The sequence below is a fragment of the Pungitius pungitius genome, chromosome 19 (genome assembly GCF_949316345.1).
Source record: "Pungitius pungitius chromosome 19, fPunPun2.1, whole genome shotgun sequence".
Classification (NCBI taxonomy): domain Eukaryota; kingdom Metazoa; phylum Chordata; class Actinopteri; order Perciformes; family Gasterosteidae; genus Pungitius; species Pungitius pungitius.
In genome coordinates, this window is record NC_084918.1 from 13,313,563 (window position 1) to 13,340,670 (window position 27,108).

General features: G+C 42.7%; 2 protein-coding genes across 5 annotated transcripts in view; both read left to right on the top strand.

Annotated features, from left to right (window-relative positions):
- arhgap29a (Rho GTPase activating protein 29a) overlaps positions 1-12,570 on the top strand; it is a 28,351-nt gene extending 15,781 nt beyond the window's left edge. For 2 of the 4 annotated variants that reach the window (XM_037455306.2, XM_037455305.2), the window contains exons 2-21: positions 152-248; positions 609-681; positions 1,165-1,225; positions 1,364-1,510; positions 2,399-2,463; positions 2,555-2,665; positions 2,784-2,864; positions 3,125-3,310; positions 3,970-4,107; positions 4,265-4,455; positions 5,880-6,049; positions 6,471-6,599; positions 7,585-7,683; positions 7,796-7,959; positions 8,656-8,844; positions 9,192-9,329; positions 9,587-9,822; positions 9,975-10,278; positions 10,385-10,493; positions 10,628-12,562. In XM_037455306.2, the coding sequence (XP_037311203.2) occupies positions 625-681; positions 1,165-1,225; positions 1,364-1,510; positions 2,399-2,463; positions 2,555-2,665; positions 2,784-2,864; positions 3,125-3,310; positions 3,970-4,107; positions 4,265-4,455; positions 5,880-6,049; positions 6,471-6,599; positions 7,585-7,683; positions 7,796-7,959; positions 8,656-8,844; positions 9,192-9,329; positions 9,587-9,822; positions 9,975-10,278; positions 10,385-10,493; positions 10,628-11,574 (3,522 nt within the window). In that variant the 5' untranslated portion in view covers positions 152-248; positions 609-624 and the 3' untranslated portion in view covers positions 11,575-12,562. Of the gene's footprint in view, positions 1-151; positions 249-608; positions 682-1,164; positions 1,226-1,363; positions 1,511-2,398; positions 2,464-2,554; positions 2,666-2,783; positions 2,865-3,124; positions 3,311-3,969; positions 4,108-4,264; positions 4,456-5,879; positions 6,050-6,470; positions 6,600-7,584; positions 7,684-7,795; positions 7,960-8,655; positions 8,845-9,191; positions 9,330-9,586; positions 9,823-9,974; positions 10,279-10,384; positions 10,494-10,627 lie in introns of all 4 variants that reach the window. The other 2 variants (XM_037455304.2, XM_037455303.2) reach the window with 2 other exon arrangements.
- An 824-nt stretch (positions 12,571-13,394) lies between these two features.
- abca4a (ATP-binding cassette, sub-family A (ABC1), member 4a) overlaps positions 13,395-27,108 on the top strand; it is a 28,803-nt gene continuing 15,089 nt past the window's right edge. The window contains exons 1-13 of the mRNA XM_062559362.1: positions 13,395-13,506; positions 13,909-14,002; positions 14,128-14,269; positions 15,342-15,481; positions 17,052-17,179; positions 18,515-18,712; positions 20,537-20,626; positions 21,433-21,667; positions 22,116-22,255; positions 23,992-24,108; positions 24,711-24,908; positions 26,596-26,801; positions 26,884-27,060. Coding sequence (XP_062415346.1) covers positions 13,441-13,506; positions 13,909-14,002; positions 14,128-14,269; positions 15,342-15,481; positions 17,052-17,179; positions 18,515-18,712; positions 20,537-20,626; positions 21,433-21,667; positions 22,116-22,255; positions 23,992-24,108; positions 24,711-24,908; positions 26,596-26,801; positions 26,884-27,060 — 1,931 coding nt within the window. The 5' untranslated portion in view covers positions 13,395-13,440. The remainder of the gene's footprint in view (positions 13,507-13,908; positions 14,003-14,127; positions 14,270-15,341; positions 15,482-17,051; positions 17,180-18,514; positions 18,713-20,536; positions 20,627-21,432; positions 21,668-22,115; positions 22,256-23,991; positions 24,109-24,710; positions 24,909-26,595; positions 26,802-26,883; positions 27,061-27,108) is intronic.

A 27,108-nucleotide genomic window follows, 5' to 3' on the forward strand; every position in this document is an offset into this window, starting at 1 on the left:
GTATCGAGATTCAATCCTGATTGGAAGAAATTTTTTATTGACGTCATGCATCATGAACCATGAGGTTTAGACTTGCAACACAGCAAGATGTCTTCAGAATGTCTGCCTTGGGTTTGCCACCTACTAAACCCACGTATTCACTATTCCACAGGGGTGAATTTTAAGGAGGTGAACGAGGAGAACAAACAGAAGCTTTTCGGAGAGATCTACGCTGCTATTGACACATTGGCGTTCACCTTTGGCAATGTGTAAGTATTGTGTCACGAGGGGGATTTAAGTTCCCAGGGCTTACTTCACTTCTGTGGGCGTTCTTACTCAGTCAAACTGCAGCCCACCTGTGCTTTCATGCTTTATCAAAGGCAAGGTTTCTAAATGAATTAGTTGCCCCCTAATTCTCAGATGATTTGCTCGCTTAAAGATCCAGATTAAAATGTCATTTTGGATAGGACGTGAAACTCAACCTTTTATAAGCAGAGGTTTTTCATTGCGAACTACAAAAGTATTAAGTATTAAGTAGTGGAGATCTAAGGAGGCTATAGAGTTGCACTATATTCAAATTGATACTTTCTCAACTGAGTTTATTGATTTTTGTGTCCGTTTTCCTTCAGAGTGTCTGACTTCCTTATGGGAGATGTAGAGAATGGATCGGTGTTGGGGCTCCCCCTGACTAAGAGAAGCAGGGTAAGTACCCAATCTACACCTAAACAAACGTTATCTCACCATAAGTTATCAGAAATGATTAATACCCACCCATCAGCACTCGACTTGGCCTCATTACTCATGGGCCGATTATAATATATTGTGGCTACACTACTTAAAACCAACATTTATTGTCAGTTAATTTACTTTTCCATGAAAGCCCGGATGTGGCCCACTGCCCCTAAATTGTCACGCGAAATAGTTTTGAGTTCAGAGTTCAGGGGTTAAGTGAGCGCCTCCTGTCTGACGCACGTTTCCAAAGTGGTCGAGCTACAAATGATGAATTGATGCCATGCATTGTTGTTTTCCTGTTGTGGGTTTCAAAACAGCTCTCAGGAGGAAATCATGGTTCTGATAAGAGTTGTTTAAAGTATGTTAGCACAGCATATCGTGCTTGGAGCAGGAAATGAATCCTCCCCATATTTGATTTTTTCTTTTTTTTTTTGTAATCTGCGTGTTTTTCAGTCTTTTGAGAACCTCTGTTTGGAATCTGGAGGATCCGGCCCAGAGAAAGATGATCAGCCAGGTAAGACGGATCTCTGAAACACACGGCCTCAGTAGACTGCCGCTGCTCTGCAAAAGCGCTGCTGACACACCAGTGGTGATGTGCGCTTGGCGGTCATGTTTTCCAACATACCTAAAGGGGACGCGGTGGTTTTCACAGGGCCGTCCCAGCCGGTTCGGGCAGAAGAGGTGGACCGGACGCTCCAGCGGCTGGACACCGGCGTGGAGTCAGCGCTGCTCTACGCTAAGGCCTGGTCCAAGTACACCAAAGAGCTGCTGGCGTGGGTCGAGAAGCGTCTCAGCACGGGTGAGTTGGTAGCTGTCATGTATGCCTTTTTGTACAAGGTAAATGTGATGTCACTTTCCTTTTATGAGTGTAGTAACATTCTTCTAGTTTAAAATTGCACGTGTTGCATTCTGCACCATGAACACCTGATTCTGAGGTTGCACTATTTCTACCGGGAGTTTACTTTCAGTAATTATACAGACAATGGAAAAAAAACTAATATATTGAATATATTGCTGATTTTGCACCACCTGTGTCTGGTGGCTTTAAGAGAGAATCAATAGCTACTTATGTTCCCCGTCTGGAAGGGCTTCCTGCAAGATAAAGTAGTGAGAATATTCTAAACGTACCTTTGCGGCTGCTCCTGCCAATTTCTCTAATCTCCCTAGCACCATCCACGAATGCATACCTCAACCCAGCTTCAAAAAGCAACAACTATCCCTTTATCCTTGCCCCAGAGCCACAAATGTGTGGATTAATTAGGGCAAAACTTCTTGAGAAATAGTTCTCCATCATCTGAGCTGGACTTCTTATCCAAGCTCAAAGTTAAGTGTGACCTGTGAGGGCTTTTGTCCGGCTCTCTGGTTAATGAATGGTCTCCGGCTAATGCTTGGACAGTCAACACAGTGGCACAAAGCGCCCTGTTGAGCCGTACAGGACATTTGTGATTGGGCAAACGTACATGTTAAGACGTCAACGTTGCTCAATGGTTTAGCTACCAAATAATTATTAAGACTCTTATCGTGACTCAGGGAAATGATGTGCTTAAATCATTTCCAGTTAACTCCACAAATGAATACGTCAGCGGGGCTTTAGCTGAAGGCATAGAATGCGCACGCGCAGTTGACCATTTGTATGCCCGTGGATGTCGTGAAATTCAACTAAACGTGTCCATGTGTCTATTTACAGACATTGAGTGCGCAAAGAGTTACGCCAAAATGGCAGAATCTGCCAAGACGCTTGCAAGTCAACAGGTGAGTGGGTAATGCAGGTCATTTGATCAGGTTTGCTTCTGCTTTCTAGCGATTAGGCACCAATTTAAAAACCTTATCCTTCGCATTTCAGGAATTTATGCCTTTTCGTGAGATCTACATGGCTGCCTTCAAAAATGACATTGAATACAGCCAGCTGGTACTTCACACTGCAGCAGTACTCCAAAGCAACAAATTCATACGGGTAATCCATCAAGGCAAAAGCTGCATATCTGAACTGGGGCGTGTCCAGGTTGTATAATGGAAAAAAGAGAAAAGACTGACTCTCTCTTCGTTTTGGGGGGTTATGTGTTTCTTTCCAGCCGCTTCTGGCCAGAAAGAATGAGCTGGACAAACTACGAAAAGAGGTCAAGGAGCAGTGGCAGAGGGAGCAAAAGAAAATGGTGAGTTGATTGCCATGATGGCTGCATTCTGAATAGGGCCACACACAGACGCACACAAAACCCCAAATGTTCCCCTGACCCAGGGGCTCGCTCCAAGCAAACACTTGAAATCGCTCAACTTAGCATATGCATGCAGACAATCCACAGTTCTACTGAATCAGCATCATCAGCCAATGTAATAAGACTCAACAACTGTGCAGGACTGGCATTGGTTACTATTTAACATTAAATGAGTTAACTTAACGCGTGTGTTTCTCCAGAATGAGGCGGACAGTGCTCTGAAGAAGGCGCGGCTGCTGCAGGTCCAGCGGCAGGAGGAGTATGAGAAGGCCAAGGTGTCCACCAGCCGCCTAGAGGAGGAGCAGATGGGAGGAGCAGCAGGAGGAGCAGCGGCGGTCAAACAGCTGGAGAAGAGGCGCAGGCTGGAGGAGGAGGCCCAGCAGAAGGTGCAGCTCCTCCCTTTGACCTGTGGCTCTGCAAAAAACGGCCCTATAGGCTTCTTTAAAAATGCTGTTTCTGATTTTATTTGTTAAGCATTTGTTTGTTAGCATTGTTTGGCGTTTAAAAAGTCAATTTTACTGCGCACACAAACTAGGAACCCGAGTACTACACACATATTCCTGTTTGGCTGTTCTTTGTTGAATTCATTCCACGTTGAAAGCAGAGATACCGACATAGGCGGAAGGTCATAACGAGGACTCTGGGCCAAGTTCCAACATGTAATGCTGTTGCCACGAATCAGGCCGCCCCGACCACGGACAAACCCAGTCGCATTATTCTAGTACACACAATCATTGCAATCCGGGTCACAGTTCTATAAAAGCTATTGCAATACTTTTGACCTCACTATCAGCTTGTTTTTAGCAACAAACAACAAAACCGTGTAAATGAATGGATCTCAGCACAGAATCAGAATCTGGGGATTTGTTTTCCTTCGGCGCTAAAGATGAACTGTTGATTCCAGAGGTCTTTTGGTAATTTCTTGGTTTTGTTTTGGACCATGTGACTTACAGCAGTTGTCACTCAAACTGGCTGAAGTCAAATCGTATTAAAGTGATCAGCCATAGAGTTGAGAATTGGATGAATCGCTTCCTTTCTGTTGAAGGCTGATGAGGCCAGGGAGCACTGCAAAGCATGTCAGATCGATGTTGGGGACAAGAGAGTCGATCTGACCAACGCCAAGAGCGAGATCATCACTCAGATCCGAGAGATGGTCTCCCAGTGCGACCTCACCCTCAAGGCCGTAAGTTCCACTTTACTGAAAATGTTCATCACAAACGTTGTTTTTACAGTTTTCTTACAACAAGTTGAATAAGCGAAATCATCTTATCTTGGACGGACTAATGTGGTGGCACATATTACCTCGTGCTCGCGCTGATGTTGCACGTTCCTCCTTTCAGGTGTCCGTCAATTGGTTCCAGCTCCAGCAGGCCCAGGTTGTGTCCCTTCCTGTCAACCACCAGAGTCTGTGTGAAAATGCCAAACAGTACGAGCCGGGCCAGCGCTACATCGACTTCGTCAGGGGTCTGCCCACGGATGGGCCTCGCCTCGAGTCCCACTCCTTTGATTCGGCCGTCACACACAGCACAGCGTGAGTCGTGTTGAGTGGGTTCAGTAATAGTAGATAGCAAATAGTCAAGATTGCTTTTTTTTTTTGTCTTTGACTTTGAGAACTCCCCTCATATTCTAGAGTAGGTAGATGTACAATATATGTATTGTTTATTAATACAAATACATCTATTATATATTTAAACTCACAGAGTGCTTGACAGTTCAAGTCAATTTTATTTAGGTAATTTGAACATCGTCTCAATTTAAAATGTAAATATTTTTATCCCAAACAGCTTAAAACTGAAAAAAATGGTAAACAAGATTTTGATGATGCAGTGAAATCACAGTAGCCTGTGATACTGTTGCCCTCACTGGTGGGAGGTGGAGTGAATGAGTGAGAGAGCTTGTTTTGGAAAGCGTAAAACAATCGGGTTGGCCGGGGCTTCCTGGGGAAATGACCGTGGTCACGGGAGAGAGGAGCAGTGGGCCATCAGTTTAGCTTAATCTCTGTGAAAGTTTTCAGTAGCTTTCAAGTTAAATACACAACATTATTACCGAATAACCATTGAAAACAGTGTTTACATTTGGGTATTTCTAAGTGCCCTGTTCTTGTGGTACTGGGTTAAAAATGTACGTTTGTTTCCTTTTGAGTGAGTTATCACAGGCGAGTGATCTCTCTCTCTCTCTCAAAGTCCCTCTCTGTCTCACGCACGCACACACACACACACACACACACACACACACACACACTAATGAAAATAAGAGAGTGCTTTGTTCTTCTTAGTTTTCTCCCCTAACCCTTCAAGTCTGATTACTCTGATCAAAAAGAATTCAGCTTGCTTGAGAGGAAATTAAACTTCGATACACACACACACACACACACACACACACACACACACACACACACATCCACACACACAGCATTGGTTTTCAGAAAGTTAATTTTAGACCCCTGACCCACATACTGTATATTGTGAGAAACATTGGGACACTTTTTTAACAATGCCTGCCCTGGATTGCACATCGGCCATTCACAAGCCCATCAGCTAATCATCGTTACATACAGATTAACTGCTTTCTGAGGTGGGGCTCATCTCATATTGTTATTCAGTACTTTGACGAGTACTGACGGATTTCGGAAATACTGGCAATTTAATCCCGCAGGGAAAGGAATTTCATTCTAACTTGATCTAACTTAAAGAGACTGATCGAATTGCAAGACAACAATTCCAAGCTGTATTATTTTGAATCCTAAATGAGGATGTTGTGAAATGTCATATTCTTTAACAGAAAACCGTAAGAAAATAGGGGGCAATCTTTCAATCTTTCACCTCTTTCGGGCTACATACATCAAATAGACTTAACTTGTCTAATATAAATTCTTATACTTAGCATTATTCCATGAAGAATGTCCCAAATGGTATAGTAGCATAATGGTTTACCTCCCGTAATTTTCCTCCCAAGGATGCTGTTCAGCAAGCGCTTACTAAGCGGCAGCCACTCGTCCCACAGTAACCTGTCACAGGCGTCTGTGACCTCTGATCTCCTCGGTGCAGATGACATGGAAAGTCCTATCACTGCCCAGCATGCCAAGATTGCTGAAAGGCAGTCCAACAGCAGCACTGACATTCAAGGTACGTCGGTCCTACATTAAGCGTCCTCCTTCAAAAATATAGAGTGTTTCTCTTCTTTGAATTAGGTACCTGTTGTTATGTTTGGTTTTAGAGGGTCTATAGAAGAACAGGCCCAGAAAATATATTCTACATGGCCAAAGATTTCTGAGATTTAACAGTCATCAAATTTGATATTTTGGCATCTACCAATTCATTGTTGACGAAGGCTTGTAACCACAAAAACCAATTATTGAAAATGGATCAATGAAAATGATCAACTGAAACAAAGTCCAGTAATGACTTAAACGTCATGCTTCCTAAGTAATTTATAATATAAACTGGAAACCCTAGATTTGGGGACATTCATATTATGTGTTCTGTCTTGTACTCCGGGAGGTTGTTGTAATATTGTCCATTAAAAGTGTAATTCATCTCTACCCAGCACTTCGGACTCAGGCCTCGTTTCGTCCCTGGGCCTCGGCCAGCCACGGTGGAGGTATGTGCAGCGACTCGGAAAGTGCTGGAGGGAGCAGTGAGTCCCGCTCGATGGACTCGCCCACTGCGAGCCCAGGTAGGGCCATTCAAGACGGACGCTTTGACTTAAAGTGGACCTCAAACTGATATTTTGGTTAATCGTTCAATTGAAACTAATGACTTATCATGTTTTTCAATATATTCTTTTAATATGCATGTTGCTTGTTTACGGAGTTTTGGCTTCAATCACATGCACGATGTTTGGGATTTGTATTTCTTGATAGCTTTCCAAGATTCATAACTGCTTTTTACTAAATCATTGCATGCAAGGACCAAAACACCCAGTGTTATCCCACTGACGGTGGTGCCTCTTTGTTGGACAGTAAGCAACTCTGCTCCTCTACGCCGCATGCAGACACATGAAATACGAGTCTTGGTGCAGAGTTTTTTCAATGTTGCCTCTGTTGCTGTGCAACATGTTTTATGTGCCACAGACGTTTAATGATCTTGGACAAATCTGCTTCCTAAAAATCCGGATGTGTCGAGTTTTCCTCCCAAGTGTTTGAAGAGGAGATGTTTAACCAAATAGAGCATCTGTTCATGTAGTTTTAAGTGTTCCCTTATCAGGTGTGCTTTCACAGCTGACATTGAAAGATACACTTTATTATTATTATTTTTTAATTTCTACACAAAATTCAATGAAAGGATTTCCTAGTTTACCAGAGCAATAAGGATTGTCCTCTGCTAGGAGGGAATAGTTGATTGACCATGCACAATTAGCAATTCATCAAGAATCTATTGGGTTCATTAGAAAGTCCACCAACTATTGTAAATAATGGCAATAATGAGGTGTGAATCACCAACATTCCTCTGCTGATAATTGCATTATCACCAACATGAGGTGTGCCACGCCTTTTCTCTCGGCACTTTAAATTCGGGGAAGCTGTCCCAGTCCACCTCTCAGTAGTTCTCCACCTGAGCCCCAGCACTGTACTGTGGTCCACATGAGACGACAGAAAAAAAGTAGAACAATCTAACAGTAAGGATGTGGACTTACTTGTGTATCCTGCCTTACTGCTCAGGAGACTTCAAGAGGAGATTACCCAGAACACCCTCAACGGGCACCATGTCGTCTGCTGATGACCTGGATGATAGAGGGCCTCCTTCGCCCTGTGATAACGGTGAGTCAAAGTGAACCCTGGAGTTTAAAAGTACTCCTATCCTCAGTGCAAGAAGAGAGGAGCGTGCTCTTACTGAGGTTTGGTTTGTTCTTTCTCTCCCTCCTCTCTCTAGGGTTGAGTGAGATAATAATCGAGACGGCCAGCTCTCCGGGTCCCTTTAGGAACACCCAGATGTCCAAGGCGGCTCAAACCCACAAGCTGAGGAAGCTTAGGGCGCCGTCAAAGTGCAGAGAGTGCGACGGCCTGGTAGTGTTTCACGGAGCGGAGTGTGAGGAGGTAATTGTTTTTTTTCCCCCCATTTTTTTTTTTAAAACTACTGGGACAAAACACCAACCATGAGTTCCTTTTTGGACTTTGACCGAGCGTCTCAACAGCATGCAGAGTATTTCAAGTACCAACGTTTCACACTGGCTTCTTTATCAGTAATGGTCTGAAAAATTCTAACGAAAACAAAAGAGCGAGCCCACCTCGTCCCTCGTTAGAATGAAGGGAACATTTGAATGTGTCCGAAGGCTCTCCTCAGGGACCCAATCCTCTGACTGGTCTCAGTCGGGGATCGGCCAGTGGAGACTGAAGGCTTTTTGTTACCCCTTGTTTATTTTAGATCCAGTTTCTTTTCATTTTTAAGAACATAACAGAACTGTTAATGGGAAAGTTTGTAGTGGTAGACGCATTGAGATGAAGTAACAATATGACTGCAGTGTTTGGAATCATTCCATGGCATTGGTTCAAGGGGTTACTCCCCCCATCTTCACTTTAAAGGGTAGGTCACCACCAAACTACTTTAGAGTGAATGTCTCTGTGCCAAAGCTGTGACGAGTAGAGATGTAGAAAATGGTCCACGTCATTTATTTTGTTTTGATGAGTTTTGTATGTATTATTTCACAGCTTTATCCCAGATTTTCCTGTTGGTTTTTCTTTTAATATTAATCAAAATGTTCAACTTTAATAACAGAGTTATTGTGTTTGCAGTGTTCCATAGCCTGCCACAAGAAGTGTCTGGAAACCCTGGCCATCCAGTGCGGCCATAAGAAGCTCCAGGGGAAGCTCCATCTCTTCGGCATTGATTTCACACAGGCAGCTAAGAACAGTCAGGACGGCATCCCCTTCATCATAAGGAAGTGTACATCGGAAATCGAGAACAGAGCTCTGAATATAAAGGTAGAATAAGTCAAAAATGTGAATTCCAAATTGCTGATTGTTGTGATGTTTCTCTTTGGCTTCCCTAAAGAGGATACAATAATATGATAAATATATACATATTGTATATACAATGTTTTTTTTTTAAAGAAATAATGACATACTAGACCTACATGTTTAAATCCTGGCACCAGATTGCTGAATGCACTAAATTAATGCTAATAAACTTTCTTGTTAAACAGAAAATTCATCCTAATATAATAATAGGCCACAGTAATAACCCAGTGGTGGCATGGTGATCCACAAAATTGCATCCAATTTCCCCGCGTTGGCTAACTTTAGTTTTTGTTGTTGTTTTGCTGTGATAGGGTATCTACCGCGTGAATGGTGCCAAGTCTCGGGTAGAGAAGCTTTGTCAGGCCTTTGAGAATGGCAAGGACCTGGTGGAGCTGTCCGAACTTTACCCCCACGACATCAGCAACGTACTCAAACTCTATCTGAGACAGGTGGGCTTCCTTCCTTTCCATAATAAACATTAGGGTACTTTAAATGGACTTCCACCCCCCCAAAAATGGTCCTCTGCATGTACCGCAGCAGTGTTTATTTGTCTTGTTTATTTTTGGTACCCAACTCTTCCCCTCACCCCCGAAATGCTTATCTCTTCTCTAATTTAGTCCAACTTGTCTATTTACTCAAACTATTCAATAGTCTGTTTATTATTAACTTCCTTGTTTCATTTTATTTTATTTTTTTTCCTATGCAGCTTCCAGAGCCACTCATCCTGTTCCGATATTATAACGACTTTATCGGCCTGGCCAAGGAAAGTCAGAGTGTCATTGTGGAGGAACTGGAAACATTGAGACGTAGTCCTACCACAGTGACCCCAGCTCAGGTCAGCGTGGACCTGAACCGGATCCTCTTCAAGATCAAAGACCTACTGAGACAGCTGCCCCCTGTTCATTACAAGACCCTGCAGTTCCTCATAGAGCATCTGCATCGGTACAGCAGCCATTTTTGTCAAATGCATTATTAAAATGGTCGTTTTTACAAGTAGGAATGTGGTTATTGTGCTTTAAAAAAACATAGCACGCCATTGAATAGATGAATATATGAGAATATATATATATAAAGCAATAATGTTGTCTCTGCAGAGTGACGGAGCAATCGGAGGAGAATAAGATGACAGCCAGCAACCTGGGTATCATCTTTGGCCCAACGCTGATCAAACCGAGGCAGGCGGACGCCGAGGTCTCCCTCTCCTCACTGGTCGACTACCCGTATCAGGCACTCGTGGTTGAACTTCTGATCAGGCACTACCAGATGATCTTCGACACCCCCCTGAGCCCACTGAGCCCCACCTCGCCCACAAAGATTGACGGTCGACCCCGCCACGCCCACCAGGCGAATGAGCAGCTGCTGAGCAGACACTCCAAGTCGCTGGGAGACATTAAGGAGGTCAGTTGTTTTAACATCGATATTGTATACAGCACATTCATCTATTTGTTTTTTAATATTAACACTTTTGTCTCTGTCCCTATTCTTGACCGTCATGTCGTCACAGCAGAGCTCCAAGGTGTATAAGAGGCATTCTTCCATTATTCCTTCTTCCCACTTATTGGCGGAGGTTCAGGAGTCACTGCCCCGCCTCAATGGAAGTGATTTTGAACCTGGTCAGTATTATTACAAAAAATATATTTTTTTCTTTTTTTTTGAGTACACTAGCTGCTGTATTTTTCTCTAAACGATCACACTGTTTTACTTAATATGTTAATGTTTAACCTGTTGCTAATCTCTCTATTCAAAGTCGATGAAGTGGATTTGGAGGACTTCCGTGGGCTTTCGCCATCAGACGTCCCCAAACCCGCCGAGGGAGGCCCGTGTCGTCCTCAGCCCATCGCTGTGCCCAGGGTCCAGCTTCGACACCCTCGCAACAAACTCTCCTCCCGGCCAGCGAGCCTGCCGGCTGAACGGGTCCTCAGCCGAGGACAGATCGACGAGAACAACACGCGAAACAGCGCCGACCAAGACCAACCCATCGAAGAGGTGGACGAAACCGAGAACACAAAATTGCGAGCGGCCACACATTACCGGGGCACATTTATTGACACCCAGACGTTACGCAGGACTTGGGACAAACAGTACAAGCACGATGTTGCTGCCAGGACTGTCCGAATCATGGCCAGTTCTCCCGCAGAGAGTACAGCCGTGGATGCAAGCACCGTGTCGGCGGCTGTGCCGGTGTCTTCATCCTCTTTCACTCTGGGATCCACTGGGAGCATAAGCACCCTCTTCCCTAACCGACCTTACACGGTTGCAGTGCGACCGAGCAGGATTTTAAGAAGGGAGGACAATCTCACCAAGTACAACCCTGTCGCGACAGGTTTTAGGGCCCCCAGGACGCTTCAGCCGCCCCCAGGGACCTTCTACAAGCCCCCGTCGGGGAGCAAAGTTAAAGAGCTGCAGAGCTGTCCATCAGCTAACAGCGCAGAGGAAGAAGAAGATGATGAGGAGGAGGAGGAGGAGGGGGATGATGATGAGGAGGAGGAGGAGGAGGAAGAGGAGGGGATTGAGATAGAGGTCTCTGTAGATGAGCCTCTTGAGGAAGATGACGAAGGTGACCAGGCAGCCATGTCTCAGTCTCCCAGCTCGAGCCTGGAGGAACTGAGCCCCAACCAGGCCAAACCGGTGTACCAGAGACTGCGGCCCAGGCGCCTCCAAGAGGTAGAACATCGGGAGGCTCATTTTGTGTGACCACCTGAGATCCAGACACAACAGTGCTCGGACAGCAACAATGTGGGCCATATATTAATATACAGATGGTAAGAAACATCTGCAATTGACTTGGCAATTTCCACATGCGCTTCAGTGTTGGCCACCGGTCCTAAACAGACAAACAAGATGCACTTAAAATGTTGCATATTCTTTGACGTAATTCACCTATATTTCATTTACCAATCTCTTGCTCACTACACTCTGGCACCCGGTCAGTATATTTATATATTTTTTTAAACTGTGCAATTTAAATTTTATGTGAATATTTTCTACCAAGCTCCTACAGACTCACTATGTTTGTTTATATACCAAAAATTAAAGTTTTTAAAACATGTAGCCACAACACTGAAACAAAGGTGGGTGCACTTATCAATACTCCACAAATCTCTCCGAGTCAGTTTCTACCCACTTATAGTCCAAATGTTTTATGAACTGTTACATTTAGGTTGTAATTAATGATGTTACAAATAACTTGTGTATAAATCCATTTAATGACCTTTGTTAAATGCTGTACTGAGTATCTGCATTAGCATCGGGTAACGTTATAAAGCACCAGTTGCAAAGGGTAAACATCCACTCGTTTTTATACTGTTGAACTTGTACGGTGTCAACTTACACTGATCTGAAAAGCTTTTAGAAATGCCACTGGATTGTATAATGGTATTATCTTTCTTATTTTGATATAACTTTTACATTTCATAATAGCCAAAGCATTCTTTCTTTTTTACATCTGAATTAGTTTTATCAGTAACCTAAGCCTTACATGTTCTTTGTAACAGGAAGTGCATCATTTATTTAAATGGTATCTGTTATTCATGTTAATGTACAAGGTTGGCAGAATGTTGAAAGGTTCAGAGTAAAAAAAAAAAAAAACTGGTACATGAAACACCCATTTGTAACTTATTAAAATATATCTGACAAATTACATTCAGTCAGTGTTTCTTTTTCCCTTAAATGTAAAACTTGCAGCAACTGTATTTAACAAAGAAGAATTATTCCCAAGATGACTAGACATAATGCAATTGTATTATTTAGCAAGAAAAACTGTCAGCCTGTGGATTTATAGATATGCTAAAATATGTTGAATTGTAATTAAAAGTCGCACATTAATTGTTACCAGTCGTGGGATTCTAACAGGTGGGGTTATGCAATATAAAGTAGGCCAGGCAGTTAGGTCATTTAGGCCTCTGCTAATGCTCTCATCAGCATTTGGAGTTTCCCAGCACTGGAAAAGAAGATTAAAATCAATCTGCTTAACTATTCACACGGTCTGCCTGTGTAGCAGTGCACCCCGAGGAGCACTCGGTGGAATATGTGCTGTTACGCTTTCTGAATTTGGTATCGATCCACAGTGCAAGTGTTCTTCCGAGGTAAGTTATATGTCATTCTACTATATAGCAATGCTTTGGGATGTATCCAATGTGTTTTTAACTACTAATTATGTAGCCACAACATTTCACCGTAATTATCCCTTACTTGAAAAAAATCAAGCTGCTATTGTTGCATGTACTAGTAATGTGTAATATACAGTGTACTGAGGTTAACCATGAATAGTACAGAGAGTCTTTAGAGCATGTTCAAAGGTCTCATAATAATGACCATGTGAAGCGTCTTGAGTTCATTGACCTCCTTTCAGAGCTTTTGCTGGTGCTAACGTGCCGTATTTAAAGGATAGACGCAGTTTATTAACAAAATCCAGCCTTCCGAATACAAATGATCTATTAAGTCAAACCTGTTTTTGTAAAGCTGGAGGTAGCTTCATTGACTTGGTAAGAGCATTGTGGAATGGTTGAATCCAGGTTTGCTGGCTGGTGCCAGCCCCTGTGGGGGTGAGAAAGAGGCACCATGGGGGCAGGAAAAGAGGTCAAACTCCTGCTGTGGAAGAACTGGACTATCCGCAGGAGGCAAAGGGTAAAATCCACTCATCCATCAATTGTACACTTCATTTACCCATAAAGGAGTTGCAGTTGGCTAAAAGGGCAATTACTTCTTCTTAGATATAATAAAATAGCTTAAAATATATCTTTTATCCTTTAGCTTACTTTCTATTTTAGCTACTCGTCTGTTTTTTCTGTTTCTTCCACTTTTTCATACAGAACATAGTATTATTGGCCTATTGGACCCCTTCACCAATAACTATAACTATAATAATATATATAATTAACTATATATATATATATCCATTGGAGATCCTTTTTTTCATAGTTTTTTTTTTTACAAAAAGTCAAACATCTGACTGATTCACTCAGTCTTCAAACCACATTTAGAAAAAGATGCAGTTGTTGAAAACCTTTTGTTGTGCTCTCCACCCAGGTGCGTTTGTTCATGGAGATCATGTGGCCTGTTATGCTGTTCATGGGTCTAGTATGGCTAAGACGAGTGAATCCCCTCTACCGTCAAAATGAGTGTATGCAAACGTCTTTCTACCCGAAAACATAAAAAACATTTGATGTATGAAAGTCTCACTCATAAATATCCCCAAATTAGTTGTGTGTGACGCACCTAAAGTATACACTATCTCCTCCGTACCAGGCCACTTCCCCAACAAGGCCATGCCCTCCGCAGGGGTCCTGCCATGGATCCAGGGAATCTTCTGTAATGCCAACAACCCTTGTTTTCAGTACCCCACCCGGGGTGAATCTCCCGGCCTCGTGTCCAACTACAACAACTCAATGTAAGAATTACCCTGAGCTGCTAGAGGTTGTTTAAAACCAGATGTTCTGAATCGGACCAAATGATAGGGGAGCGTTTTGCAGTGAAGTGAATGTGATTATGTTTAAATGTCTCTGGATTCTGTTTCTTTGTTGTGTGTGTGTGCAGTGTTGTGCCTGAACGCGTTCATTGAACGATAGTTCATGAACTCGTTCATATTTTGGGCGAACGTGAACTGAACGTACTGTATTAATGCCCGATGAACGTTACTGTGAACTCGTTCATTCTGGTGTTTATGAACGGCGCGTTCGTTCAGGTTAACGTTGTTCAATGGGGTGCCAGATTTCTATAGAAAACACACCGTAAACGCGCCTTAATAAGTAGCGGAAAAAACACCCAATCTGGCAACACCAGCCACCAGTGTCGCACCGCGCATGCGTCATCAAAAAAGAAAAGAAATGCATGGAGGCGACAGCTGCGTATAGCAAAGAGGCGGCGTATAATAATTTAAAAGAGTTTTATGAAGTGACTGACAAGGTCGGTGAGGATGGGAGGAATCTGACCTTTCTTTGCAAACATTTGCACCTTAATGATAACTGTTTTTCTTTTAATAATTCCTTATTTAAAAAAGACCATTCAAGCAGCACGTGTTAGAGAATGTACTGTAGGGGTGAACGCTGCAGCTGCTGCTAGTGTGGAGTGAATGGACAGCAACATTAAAGCAACAATCCCCTCAATGCTAATGTAAACCCTGGTTGGATAAGGATTCAAAATTGGATATGAAGATTAAATCTGATGCATAGCTTCAGTGTTAAAACTGATAAAATAATTGCTGTCTGGTTTTGGGCTGTGGCAATCATTAAAAAAAAATAATAGCTTGCAGCAACGTATGGAAAAAAAGAACTGAACTAGTTGAAACTGTGAACTTAGTTCAAATATTTAAGTTTGAACTATGAACTGAACTAGTTAATTTTAAAATTTGTGAACTTTCCCAACACTGTGTGTGTGCGTGCATACACTCATATGTGAAAGCATATGGTTTTATTTTGCTGCTGCACACGAATAATGTGTCTGTGGTTTGTCATTGACCCCAGATTGGCTCGGTTCTACACAGATGCCCGCAAGCTTCTTTTTAGCGACCCGGAGGTTCAGCAGATCGGGCGCCTCTGGAGAGACCTTAATGCCATGAGTAACTTCATGGACACTCTTCGCACCCATCCTGAACAGGTCTCAGGTCAGTGCTGCAGCCTTCCATCAACACGGTGAAAAAGCACAACTGTCCATCAAACCAAACCCAAAGTCTGCCAGGTTCATCTGGTAAATTGTTACATGAAGTTACTCAGTAAATTTTTTTTTATTATATATATTGAAATCTGAACAAATCTTAATTTACTGCAATATTTAGCTATTCCTAGTGTCCTACTGGTACTTTTCTGTGAGGAAAATGGACAACCTTCAAATCATGAATTGGGAGCATCATCTAATCAAAAATCAGACCCTACATCATATTTGACACCTTTTCCCATTCGTCATAGCTGCGAAGCCTCTAGCAGGATCACATAGCATGGGTTAAAGAGAGTCCCATTACAAAAGCTGCTTACTTTTACCACCAGTGTGTTGGTTATTTGGTGGGAAAGCAATTCACACACCCTCCAAACATGCTCTTGTCTCCATGAAAAAACATTACAGTAGAAATGCGGACGCACCTTAAAAACCATTCATTCATATTAGCGTATAGATATAGATCCAAACGGTCATGTTTCCCAGCAAAGGATAAAATGTTTACGATGGCGTTGGAATGAGACTGAGTGCATTCCAGCCTGTGAATGATTATGTCTGCTTGCTCTCTGTGCTGCTACTCTCATGGAGAAAAATGTTGATGGACAAACACAGCTAACAGAGATATGGATCCACATTCCACTCAGGTTCCCATGGGGTCCAGGAAGGAAAACTGAATTCAGTAACCAAGTTGTGTAATTGTTGAAAAGACATTAACATTAATAAGAAAAATCATGGAACAGAAAACTCATGTGCAAGGCCTTGGTTGGTTGCTTCTTGTTCTGTAAATGTCAAGCTTAGCTTAGCACAAAGACTGGAGCTAACCTACCAGCCCCTCATTAGTTTACTAATTAACTTTTTTTTGTTTAATCTACTTAACAAAGTCTACAAATGACAGTAAAGCAAGCTTTGTTTCAGTAATCAAGGCATCGTACATTTGCCCCTGGTGTGCACAACCTAACCCCCAAAAGCAAGTACAGTAGTTACCATCAAAAGAGAAAGTATCATTTTGTAATTTGTGATGTTGGCAAACTGGTCCGTCTGGTATTTATCACCCATCACTTCCTGAATGGAAACAGAAACATGTATCAATGTCATTTTATTTTGTATTCTTTAGCTTTTTTTCCCTCAATATTTACCCCGATGTCCTCTGGTTGGTTCCTTTGTGTTTTCAAGTGGGTGCATGAAAATCTCAACACAAACCAAGTCAATCTCTGTGGGGCTGAACCTGGATTCAAAGCAGCGGTTTGTGTGACAGGGTACATTTTCTTCATGCACAGACAAGTCGCTGAATAATGAGACTGTGCAGAGGTAGAGTGTCCTCATCTGATGTTCGTAACCTTTTAATAACACACATTTGTCAAAACTTGCCCAATTTGTGTGCCCAGGTTTTTCAGTATACACTGGATTACACATTCAGTGGGGTTTTGTGGAGGGAAACGTCATATTTATGTCTGCGGCGTTTGTCGTATTGTTCGAACGGGAGGATTTTCATTCCCGCCACCTCCTTCTGTGTGTCGATGCAGGCCGAGGTGTAAAAGTGGAGACCATCCTGAAGGACGACGAGACTCTGACATCATTCCTGCTTCGAGACATTCCTCTGACAGAGTCTGTGGTGTATCAGCTAGTCAGTGCCCAAATCAGGCCTGAACAGGTAAACAGGCACACACACACACACACACACACACACACACACACACACACACACACACACACACACACACACACACACACACAAGACTGGGTGAGGTAGCTAAGAAAACATCTGCGTCGTCTTTCAACAATATTTTGCGAAACTTGTCTAGTGTTGCAATTACAACCGATTAAGATAACACCGCCACCATCTGCCAGCCTGGACCCCACATTTTCTTTTCCCACACCACGCTGTAGATACCTAAAGCAATTCTTTGGACTGAAAGTATTCTCGTAAATAACCGAACAATGCGAAAACTTTGTTGACGTTTAACTCTTTTGATGAGGGTTTTCTGACACCTCAATGGAGTGAACGAATGTGAAACTCACTTCCGGAGCCCAAAACTTTCAAAAAGTGCGAGGTCATTGTGATGCTCCAACAATGGCACAATCAGAATGTCCCCATTTAAGACTCACTGACGTCACCTGATGTTGTGCTTGAGACAATAAAAGGGTTAAAAATGGAATGAATGTGAATCGTTCACCAATTTGCTGAAACATGTCACGTAACCCCGGCAACCTCCAAAATGATCTGCAATTGTTGCTGTTTGTTTTATATTTCCTCACAACATAAGAGGTCATTTAAAAAATATGGATTTACTTGTTTTTTGTCATGTTGAGCAGCCTTCTGTGCACTCATAGCGCGTTATGGCAGTCTTCCAAAGGCTGTTGGCTGCAAGTGGCATCGGGGCGCCGCTCCACTTATTGCTGCACAGAGTAATATTGGTCAAATATGATATCTGCGGAACATAGATGCTTTTCCTGCATGTTCCTCCCTGTCATTTGTCTAAGAAACACTTTGGCCAATTTCTGATTAAATTAAAAAATGTGTGACATACAATTCAACCAACTAGCATCCTTAAATAGACTCAGCCTGGGGCAACATTGGTTTTGCCCCAAGTTTGCGTGTTCTCGTCATGGCTGGTAGGCGGATGACATTCTGTAAGAAGGATCTGATGGCCATTCAAACGGACGAAACGACTGCACAGTATATATAATATTATGCTGATTATTATTTGATATGTTTTTTATATTATACTGAATTTATGTGTTTTTTATTTTATACTGAATTGGACTGGAGGATTTTCCTGTGTTATTCACTGCTGTTTTCATGTTGGAATAAATATTAAATATTTAACTGCAAAGTAAATATGAACTTTTGATAGTGTTTTTGATACATAATTGTTTTGCATTAAATCAACCTGGTATGTTTGCTGATAATCAAATTGATTTGGATTTGTACTCCCTCCAATTCTCAACGTACCCACATCCTCTGTCTACTTACACGTTTCTGCAGTTTGTCTTTGGGGTCCCAGCCTTGCATTTAAAGGACATTGCCTGCAGCCTGACCCTGCTGGAGCGATTCCTCATCTTCCCCAGCCGCAGAGGACTCCACAGTGTTCGTAATGCCATGTGCATCCTCACCCCACAAAGGCTACAGATCATTGAGGACAAATTCTATGCAAATGTTGACTTTTTCAAGCTCTTCAGACTGGTGAGTGTTGGCTCTGGTGTTACCAGAATATACCGTGTGCCAAGGCTCGTTGCCATAAGCTGAATCAGAAAGGCCAGTATGGAGGTCTGACGAGTCCCATCCAGCTTTTTGCCTTGTTTTTTAGACTGCTTGCCAAGATCTTCAGTGGCTATTCACTGACGGTTGAGCCAAAAGCCGCCTGAATGACTTGAGGTTAAGCTGTCATAAGCAACTACGTTGGAAAAACAATTATGAAGCAGAGCCATGTAAGCGTTAACTTCTGTGCTTGGCTTAATAATGAATCTTTATGATTCAAGTTGATAAAGCACTTAAATAAAAGCCCCATGAATCAAAATGGCATCCACATGTTGAAAATGCGTCATTTAAATTGTAAAATCAATCATAATAACAACAGATTATTTTCATTGTCTGCATTTTACAGCCAAATGTGTTGAACAAAACATAAAAAAAGAGTCATCTTGATTTAATTATACCCCTTTGTTATAAAGCTTTAACTCTGTGTCAGAAATCCTTGCTGATATTTTGTACATTCGGTGCGTAAACTAAAGGTTTTGACCTATCTCTGACTTCCCAGTGACAGTTTGCGCTCAAATCACAGCTTAAACGAAACCTAACAAGTCCACACTCGCCTACTGGGTGCAATTATGGTCAGAGGCCGCACGTAATATTTTTTCCCGAGACTATGACTCACAAGTTGGGACAAATGGTTCCCAGGGAAATGCAAGTTGGCATGTGTATTAGGTAAATGAAGTCTACTATGCTCCAGGAATGAGCATAGTGGAACTTTGCCTTACAAGAAAACACGTGTGTACATTACAGATAAGCATGTTAAATGCACTTCAAGTGACAGTATTTCAATATTTCAACATTTCACCCCGTAATTATATGCTGTAGTTTGCAATATCAAAAAGATTACATGCAAAGTGTTTTTGACAAAAAAATACCCTGCTAGTTAAAAACATGTGTCTATCAAAATATTACCAGTAACTACTCAGATATTGAGTTGCAGGTTAAACTCCAGTTGTCCACCTGTGATTTCATCCTTCAAACATTAGAACTACCGATACCACACTTACAATTCAGCAGAATACAGCACCACAAAGACCATAGAACATTCAAGCAGGGCCTTATTTTGCCTGCAAGGTGCTTAATTGTAAGTGCGCTGAGGTTCTGCCATCATGCTTCAAATAGGTCCGGTGTGATTCAAAGATAAGCTGAGCAGGCAGACGCGGCCTCCGTCTGTAATTAGCTTAGCGGAGGAACACTCCTCTCTTCGGTAATCACGGGGCACTTTGAGTAAACACAGACCACGCTGAGACCGAAGGCAACAACGGCTGACCTCTGCCTCCTCGCCATCGGGGATCAGTCACATGGGACAGGGCCGCATGTGTTGAGTCTCCTGGCTGTCGCTGTCTTCGGGTATAGCAACAAAAGTGCTTTTTTGCCAGCATTTAATGCCAAAACATGTTTATTTAACTGTATATTTTATCACCAAATGTCATTGTTTTAATTCATTATTTTGTGTATAACATGTTTAGCATAAAAAGCATTTTTATGACATTTGACATGAAAGCAATGAGGTCATAAATAAATATGTCTCTCCACTGCATCTGACAGAACCTAATTATAAAAACACTATTTATCCAAATACTTCAAACTGCAACTGGGCTTTCATCAAGGGCCGGTGTCTTCTGTTCCTCTTTGATCATCAAAACAAAGAGAGAGCGACGGGATATTAGTGACTTCCTCTGTGTCAGGTTTGGGGTAAATGTGTGATTAGGAGAAACAGAAAAGCACTCATGGTAAAAGGATGTTTCTCTTCAGCTTCCCCTTGTGCTGGATAATCACTCTGAAGGCATCGAAATCCAACGCTGGGTACAAGTTGTCTCTGCATTCTCGGACAAACTGCGAGAGGTAAGGGATGCGTCCGTCTAGTACCATTCAAAGTTCACCGCTTGCCATTTTTAGCTGTCAGGAAACAGTTGCTTCCCTTCCCTGAGTTTTCCAGCAAACAGACAGCAGTGGGATATCATTTAGTGCGTAATAGGAAGGCTAAATGCAGAACAGCACGACACACACATCATCACTATGGGACCGTCCCAATGGAAGCCAAGGATCTGTTTGTGTATGGATTACAAATATATATATTAAGTTGTATCCATGCAAGTTGTTAAGTTGTGTTCCCTTCATTTCAAACATTTGGTGGGTGTGCAGAAAACGAGGTTTGTTTGTTGTGACTGTTTCCATGGGGTCTTTCAGGTTGCTGACAGTCTGACATCCTGTTGGCACGACACTTGTCTTTGTCTTGTCCGTAGACAGAGGACACAAGACGTGAAACTGTGTGACCGATCAAGGCCAAGAAACAAACAACACAATAAATATAGTTGTCAGGGTGATTATAATGTAAGGTTCCATAGTGTCACTACCCAGAATATCCCAAAACAGCCCTATTTTCAGCTTTCTGATGATGCGTTCTCCTGTTAATTAAGAGGCAATTATATACATCAGTGAGGGGAAGACTTATAGGAGCATTTAATTCCTCGGTTTATTTACAAATACAAATTGAAAAAAAGGCATCAGGGTGAACTGAACATTCCTATCTTATACTTTTATATGGCAAACAGGTGGTCCTCTGTTACCGATTAATCCACTGGGGTTGCTCCTTCACACATAGTAACTCTAATTTAAGCTCTTTTTATTACGTTCCTATCTTTCCACAGTTGTACCAGAGGAATAGCTCCAGGGAGCTTCTCCGGGTCGTGACTCCTCTCTTCCAGAACAATCTTTCATTCAGGGAGGTGATGGCTGCCGCCTCCAGCCTGGTATGTGGCTACACTGAGGGCGCTTTCTCCCAAGTCTCCTCCTTTAACTGGTACGAGGACAATAACTACAAAGCTTTCCTGGGCATCAGCAGCCACAGGCCACAGCACCAGTACACGTACGACAACAGCACCAGTGAGTACAAACATATAAATCACAAGTATGTTACCGAGACTGATGTTAGAGTAGGCGTTTTGCTTTTGGCTTTGCTTTAGAACCAGGGGTTTGTTGTTAAAACTGGAACAACCTCTGTTCGTTTTAGAGCTATACTCTAATATGTGGATTTTAATATCAATTGATTGTCTGGTTTAGTATGACAGACTCTCTGCATTTGTATACTGCAACTTCAATTTTCTCTCTGAGAAGGAAGGATTTCAGTCAAACTTGTCACCCAAACACATTTCGAATAAACATAAAACAAAGTACATACATTTGTGAATTCTCTATATCAGCTGTTACTATTTTTGAAGAGTTTAATTCTAATCTTCACCTGGCTAGATGAGCATTCAAATGATTTATCCACTACCCATATTGTATTTCGATTGCATGTATTAAGTTTATAATGCACAACCTTGCCCTACAGCTCCTTTCTGCAATGATATGATGAAGGAGCTGGAGTCAAACCCCGTCACCAAGATTGTGTGGAACTCTGTGAAGCCCATGCTGATGGGACGGATCCTCTACGCTCCGGACTCGCAGGCTGTCAGGCAGATCGTGCAAAATGTAAGCAGCATCAGTCACTCTGTGGATGCATTTATCCACAGAAATGGCGTAGAACCAGTGTTTCTAACACTTAACTATTTTTGCAGGGATTCTGCAGTAAATGATACATAACTCTATTGTTAAACTTTCCTTTAGACGTGAAGGACTTGATGCATTTTACTTTGGCGAGATTCTTTTTTTTAATATATTTAAAATATGTTGTAAGAACTAATTAGTTGCTGCTATTATCAAACAGATAAATCAAATGTGGCATGTGCTCACTCACGTAGAGAACGAATGAAAAAGACAGATAACTACTTTTTAGAGGATGTCCCGCTTTTGTGTGCAAGCAAGCCCGGAGCGGTAAACAATGCATTTCCCTCAAAGGGAGATCAGCTTTCCTCATGTCATGTCCAGCCCTTTGTATTTAGATGTAGATACGTGCCGGTCAAAGCCCTTCGGGGGGGGGGCCGCGGTCATGGGTGGCTTGGTTTTAATGGAAGAACACGGGCTGATCGGCTGTGGTCGACCACCACAGTCCACTGGCGCCACAGTCTTTGCTGTGTAGTGTAAGCAGAAAGAGTCTGTCCTCGAAGACGTGGGATCACACACACAAAGAGAGATGGACACACTTTGCTTTCCCCTTCCCTGACCTTAATGCCCTCTTTGTTTGGCCCTTCGCTCAGATTGGGATCTTAATTGCGAAAGTAATGACTAAGGGGTTAATCCATGACTTTACGAGCCCGAAACGCAGCCTCCACAGGCTCTTTGTCATCTTTCCCTTGACTCTGTCATGCGTCGCATGTTTCAGTAGTGAAGTGAAGCATTTAAACACGCGTTTTACACACTTCTCATTGCTTTTGTGTGAAGATGCACAATGCAAGTTTGCCATCGCCGATATTTCATTTAGTAGCCTTTAAAAATAGTTGTATGAAACTAAACTTGCCACAAGTGCTCACTTTATTGCTCCATATGTACTGTACGTGTGTGCAAACTTTGGCAGAAAACACCAAAAATAGTCTTGGCCAACTACAACATTCCGCCACTTTACAAATTCACCTCCAGGAAACCCCCAGGCCTCCCCCTGCTTGCGCTTGCCGTTTAAAAACTGCCCCGGGAAATGAGGAAGCACTCACTTGTGGGAAACTAACTGGGATTCACTGGACAGGCTGAATGCATTCGGCCAGCAGTCACCAACAGCCTCCATTGTCACCCCGGCTCCATTGTCCGCATTGTCACCCAAAATCAGACACACACAAGAGGAAGGCGTTTAATTGGGTGTACTCTTGAGCACTTTTATCCCCCACTGCACATGACTGACTACTGAAATAGCCAGCCTTTGGTATTTTCCACACAAGGCACTGTACACACATCCAGGGTTTTAGTGATAAGCGTGCAGTAAATATTTAGTGATTTGTTGCACATTTGCCGGTTATCTGAACATGCCCGCAGGAACTGTTTGTGTGAGAATGTGTGTGTTGTCTTTGCGTAGCCCGTTCTCACAGAGAGTTTGATGTGGGAATGGTACGTAGCAGAAGATTAGGAACGCTGACAATGTGTGTACGACCATGCGTAATCATGAGTGGATTTTAAGCCCCACTCAACATGTTTTTCTATATTTGTTCCTATATTTCTTATATTTGTGCACCCATGTGGGCATTTGTGAGACTAGTTATTCGTGCATGTTCATTTCCTATCCTTCCAAGTTTGAGACGCCCGACCCTTCACAGCAACACACATTTCGATCTCTCCTGCAGGCAAACACAACATTTGAGGAGCTGGAGAGGCTGAGGACGATGGGAAAGGCTTGGGAGGAAGTGGCTCCTCAGATCTGGGCTTTTTTCCAAGATGGAGTCCAAGTCAACATGATCCGGGTAGGGCTGCAATATAGTGTGACTGAACTTGGACTTGCTTAAAACTGCCAGTTGCTTTCAACGGTGGTGTAAAATGTCATCTTACATACGTAACATACAACGCTAAACTATTGACCTTTTAAATGAGGTGATTTTATCCTATTCTTTTTCTAACTGCTAATTTTTACTGAGGTCTCATCAGTTCACTAAGATTCCTGCTTGAATATAAAACCTTATCTACCCATCTGGTATCTGCCTCTGTATCATTTTCTATCATTCCTCTTATTTTCTCCAGTTGACCTTCCTGTAAACCCCACCTAATGAACTTTTCTTTGCTTACATTCCATTCAATTTACATTACCTATCAATTTTGTTTTATTTATTGTAATCAGTTCCCCTCCTCTTAACCCCATTACTTTTATAGCCTTGTCTATGAAAGACACATTCCATAACAATCTGATAGCTTTGAATAGGTTCATTTTTGTTCCATTAGTGCTGCTTTGTCTTTCCTCTTTGTCTTGCTTTTGTCAAATATTTGTTGTGTTTGTAGTCTCAAGAACATCATACTTAAAAAAAACCCTGGGGAAAATAGAACCTACTCCCTTTCTCCCTGTTGTGTTTAGGACACCATCTGCAATCCATCGGTGACGGATTTCATTGACAGGAGTCTAGAGGAGGCCCCGTTCTCCTCCAAACACATCCTCAACTTCCTCTACAACGGCCCACCAGAGGACCGGCCGCCCGGGCTGCCTGATTTGGACTGGCGAGACATCTTCAACCTCACGGACCGGTTCATACGGACGCTCAACCAGTACGGGGAAGTGAGTAAAACACTTTGAGCATTTTCCTGCGGCAGGCATCATTTGCCTCTCAAATGCCGTTGCCTGGAGTTTGAAGAATGTGTGTGAGAATGCCAAATAATGCCGGCTCCAAATTTTCCGATGAGAATTAAGTTGTCAGGATTGTTTTTGCCAACCTCTCCCCCCACTCCCCCCCCCCCCCCTCCCCGTTCGGGCTCCGAAGGCAAGAATGCTTCACTCCACCTGAGGCGTCAATTTTTACAAAAAGCCTTTTCATGGAATAATCCAATTAAACCAAGTCACTTGTTGATTTCAATACCCCGGTTGGCTCAGCACTATGTTGTGCTCAATGCTATTCTTTACGTGACGTAAGCATTATATGAGCTGTCTTCAGGCGGTGGCAGTTTGTATGCCACCTCAGAGACCGGGAAGCCCAGCCAGGTGGGCGAGAGCCATTGCAGCAAACTCGCTACCAAGTCTCTTTTGTTTTATTGCTGGCGCAGTGGAGGATTTAAAAAAAAAAACAACACAAAAACATCATAAACTTTCTCTTGTGAATGCCCTCCACATTTGGTGGACCAATGCGTTTGAGACAAAGTTCAAATCACTCCCTTTCCTTGAGGAGGCTAATCGGGATATGGGCCCTATCACACTGGGGGGTGACATGGGGGGGGCACCTTGGGCTATGGCATGGTGGATGGTTGGTCCTCTTTGTTTTTGTCCAAGTTGAAGCTTACACCACTTGAGTGTGACGGCCAGAGTGGGAGCGATTGAGGCCGATTAGCTCCAGCTGTCACTCCAACCACCATCCATTATAAGACGACAACAATGACCATGGGCTTGATGGCTGGTTGGCTGCACGTTGGTGGCATGCATACATAACACTGCTGCAGTGTTAGTAGGTGAATGCTCGGGCAAATTAAGGGACGCTCTTTGAGATTTGAATAATTAGTTGGGTGTGTTTAGTGTACATTGTGTACACGCATTTTGGATGCATAACTGTTTTGGGGGGGGGGGGGGGGGGTATCTGTCCATGGGATCGCAAGGTTAAATAGTTGTTTGGAGTGTTTGTTTTTGGATCAGAGCCCTCCCTATTTGCATAAGGGTAGAGTGAATAGCTATATCAGACACGCTTTGCAGGGAAGAGACAACCACTGATGCGGAGTGTAGATCCCACTGGCTAAAGCAACACTGGCACGCTAGCAGCATGGCGCTACTAAGGATGGAAATATTTGTTTTTGGTTATAAAAAATATAATGTTTTGGCATATACAGTATATCAATAATATAAACCTGAGGCAGATGTAGCATTGTAGCATTTAGCCTTAAGCACCTATGTGGATACAGTTAGTACAGCCTCAAACAGTTGCAAGGTTGTTTCAGACAATTTACCAAGACATGGTTTAACTCATTTCTACAACCAGATACATTACCAATGAGGTCATTTAATGTACTATTTTGAGCAAGATTTTCCTCACGTGATCAAACCAGTTTAGACAAAATACTGTTCAAAAGAAAACCAGTTTAATTATCAATATGTTTCACTTTCAAATCCGCTTTTGATTGCTGGATTGTTGACTTTTTTAGCCAAAGAATTGTAATGTAATGTATTTGAAACTCAAGTAAGTGACTGAAAGGGAAAACACTTGTTTGTTTGAATATCCTGTTTATCTATATGACTGTTTTTTGTCCTGTTCGTTCTGCCCCAGTGTGTCCTCCTGGATAAGTTTGTGGCTGTCCCCGATGAGGACACCATCACAAATTGGGCCTTGGACCTGTTGGAGGACAGCAAGTTCTGGGCAGGCCTCGTCTTTGTAAATATGCACACTTGGACCACCAATGTCCCACCTCATGTTAAGTTCAAGATCCGTATGGATATTGATGCAGTGGAGCGCACCAATAAGGTCAAAGACAGGTTAGAATCAAAGTCAAATGCAAATGATGGGTTTAGTATGATGACGAGTGACTTAAAGACTAACTATGCGTGTATTGCTCAGGTATTGGGATCCCGGCCCCAGAGCGGATCCTATGGATGACTTCCGCTATGTTTGGGGCGGCTTTGCTTACCTCCAGGACATAATAGAGCATGGGATCATCAAGACTCAGACAGGAAAGCAGTGGCCACTTGGTGTTTACCTACAGCAGATGCCCTACCCTTGTTATGTGGATGATCTGTAAGTGGAAAGTGATCATTTAATGAATGCAAAAGAAAATTCAATCCC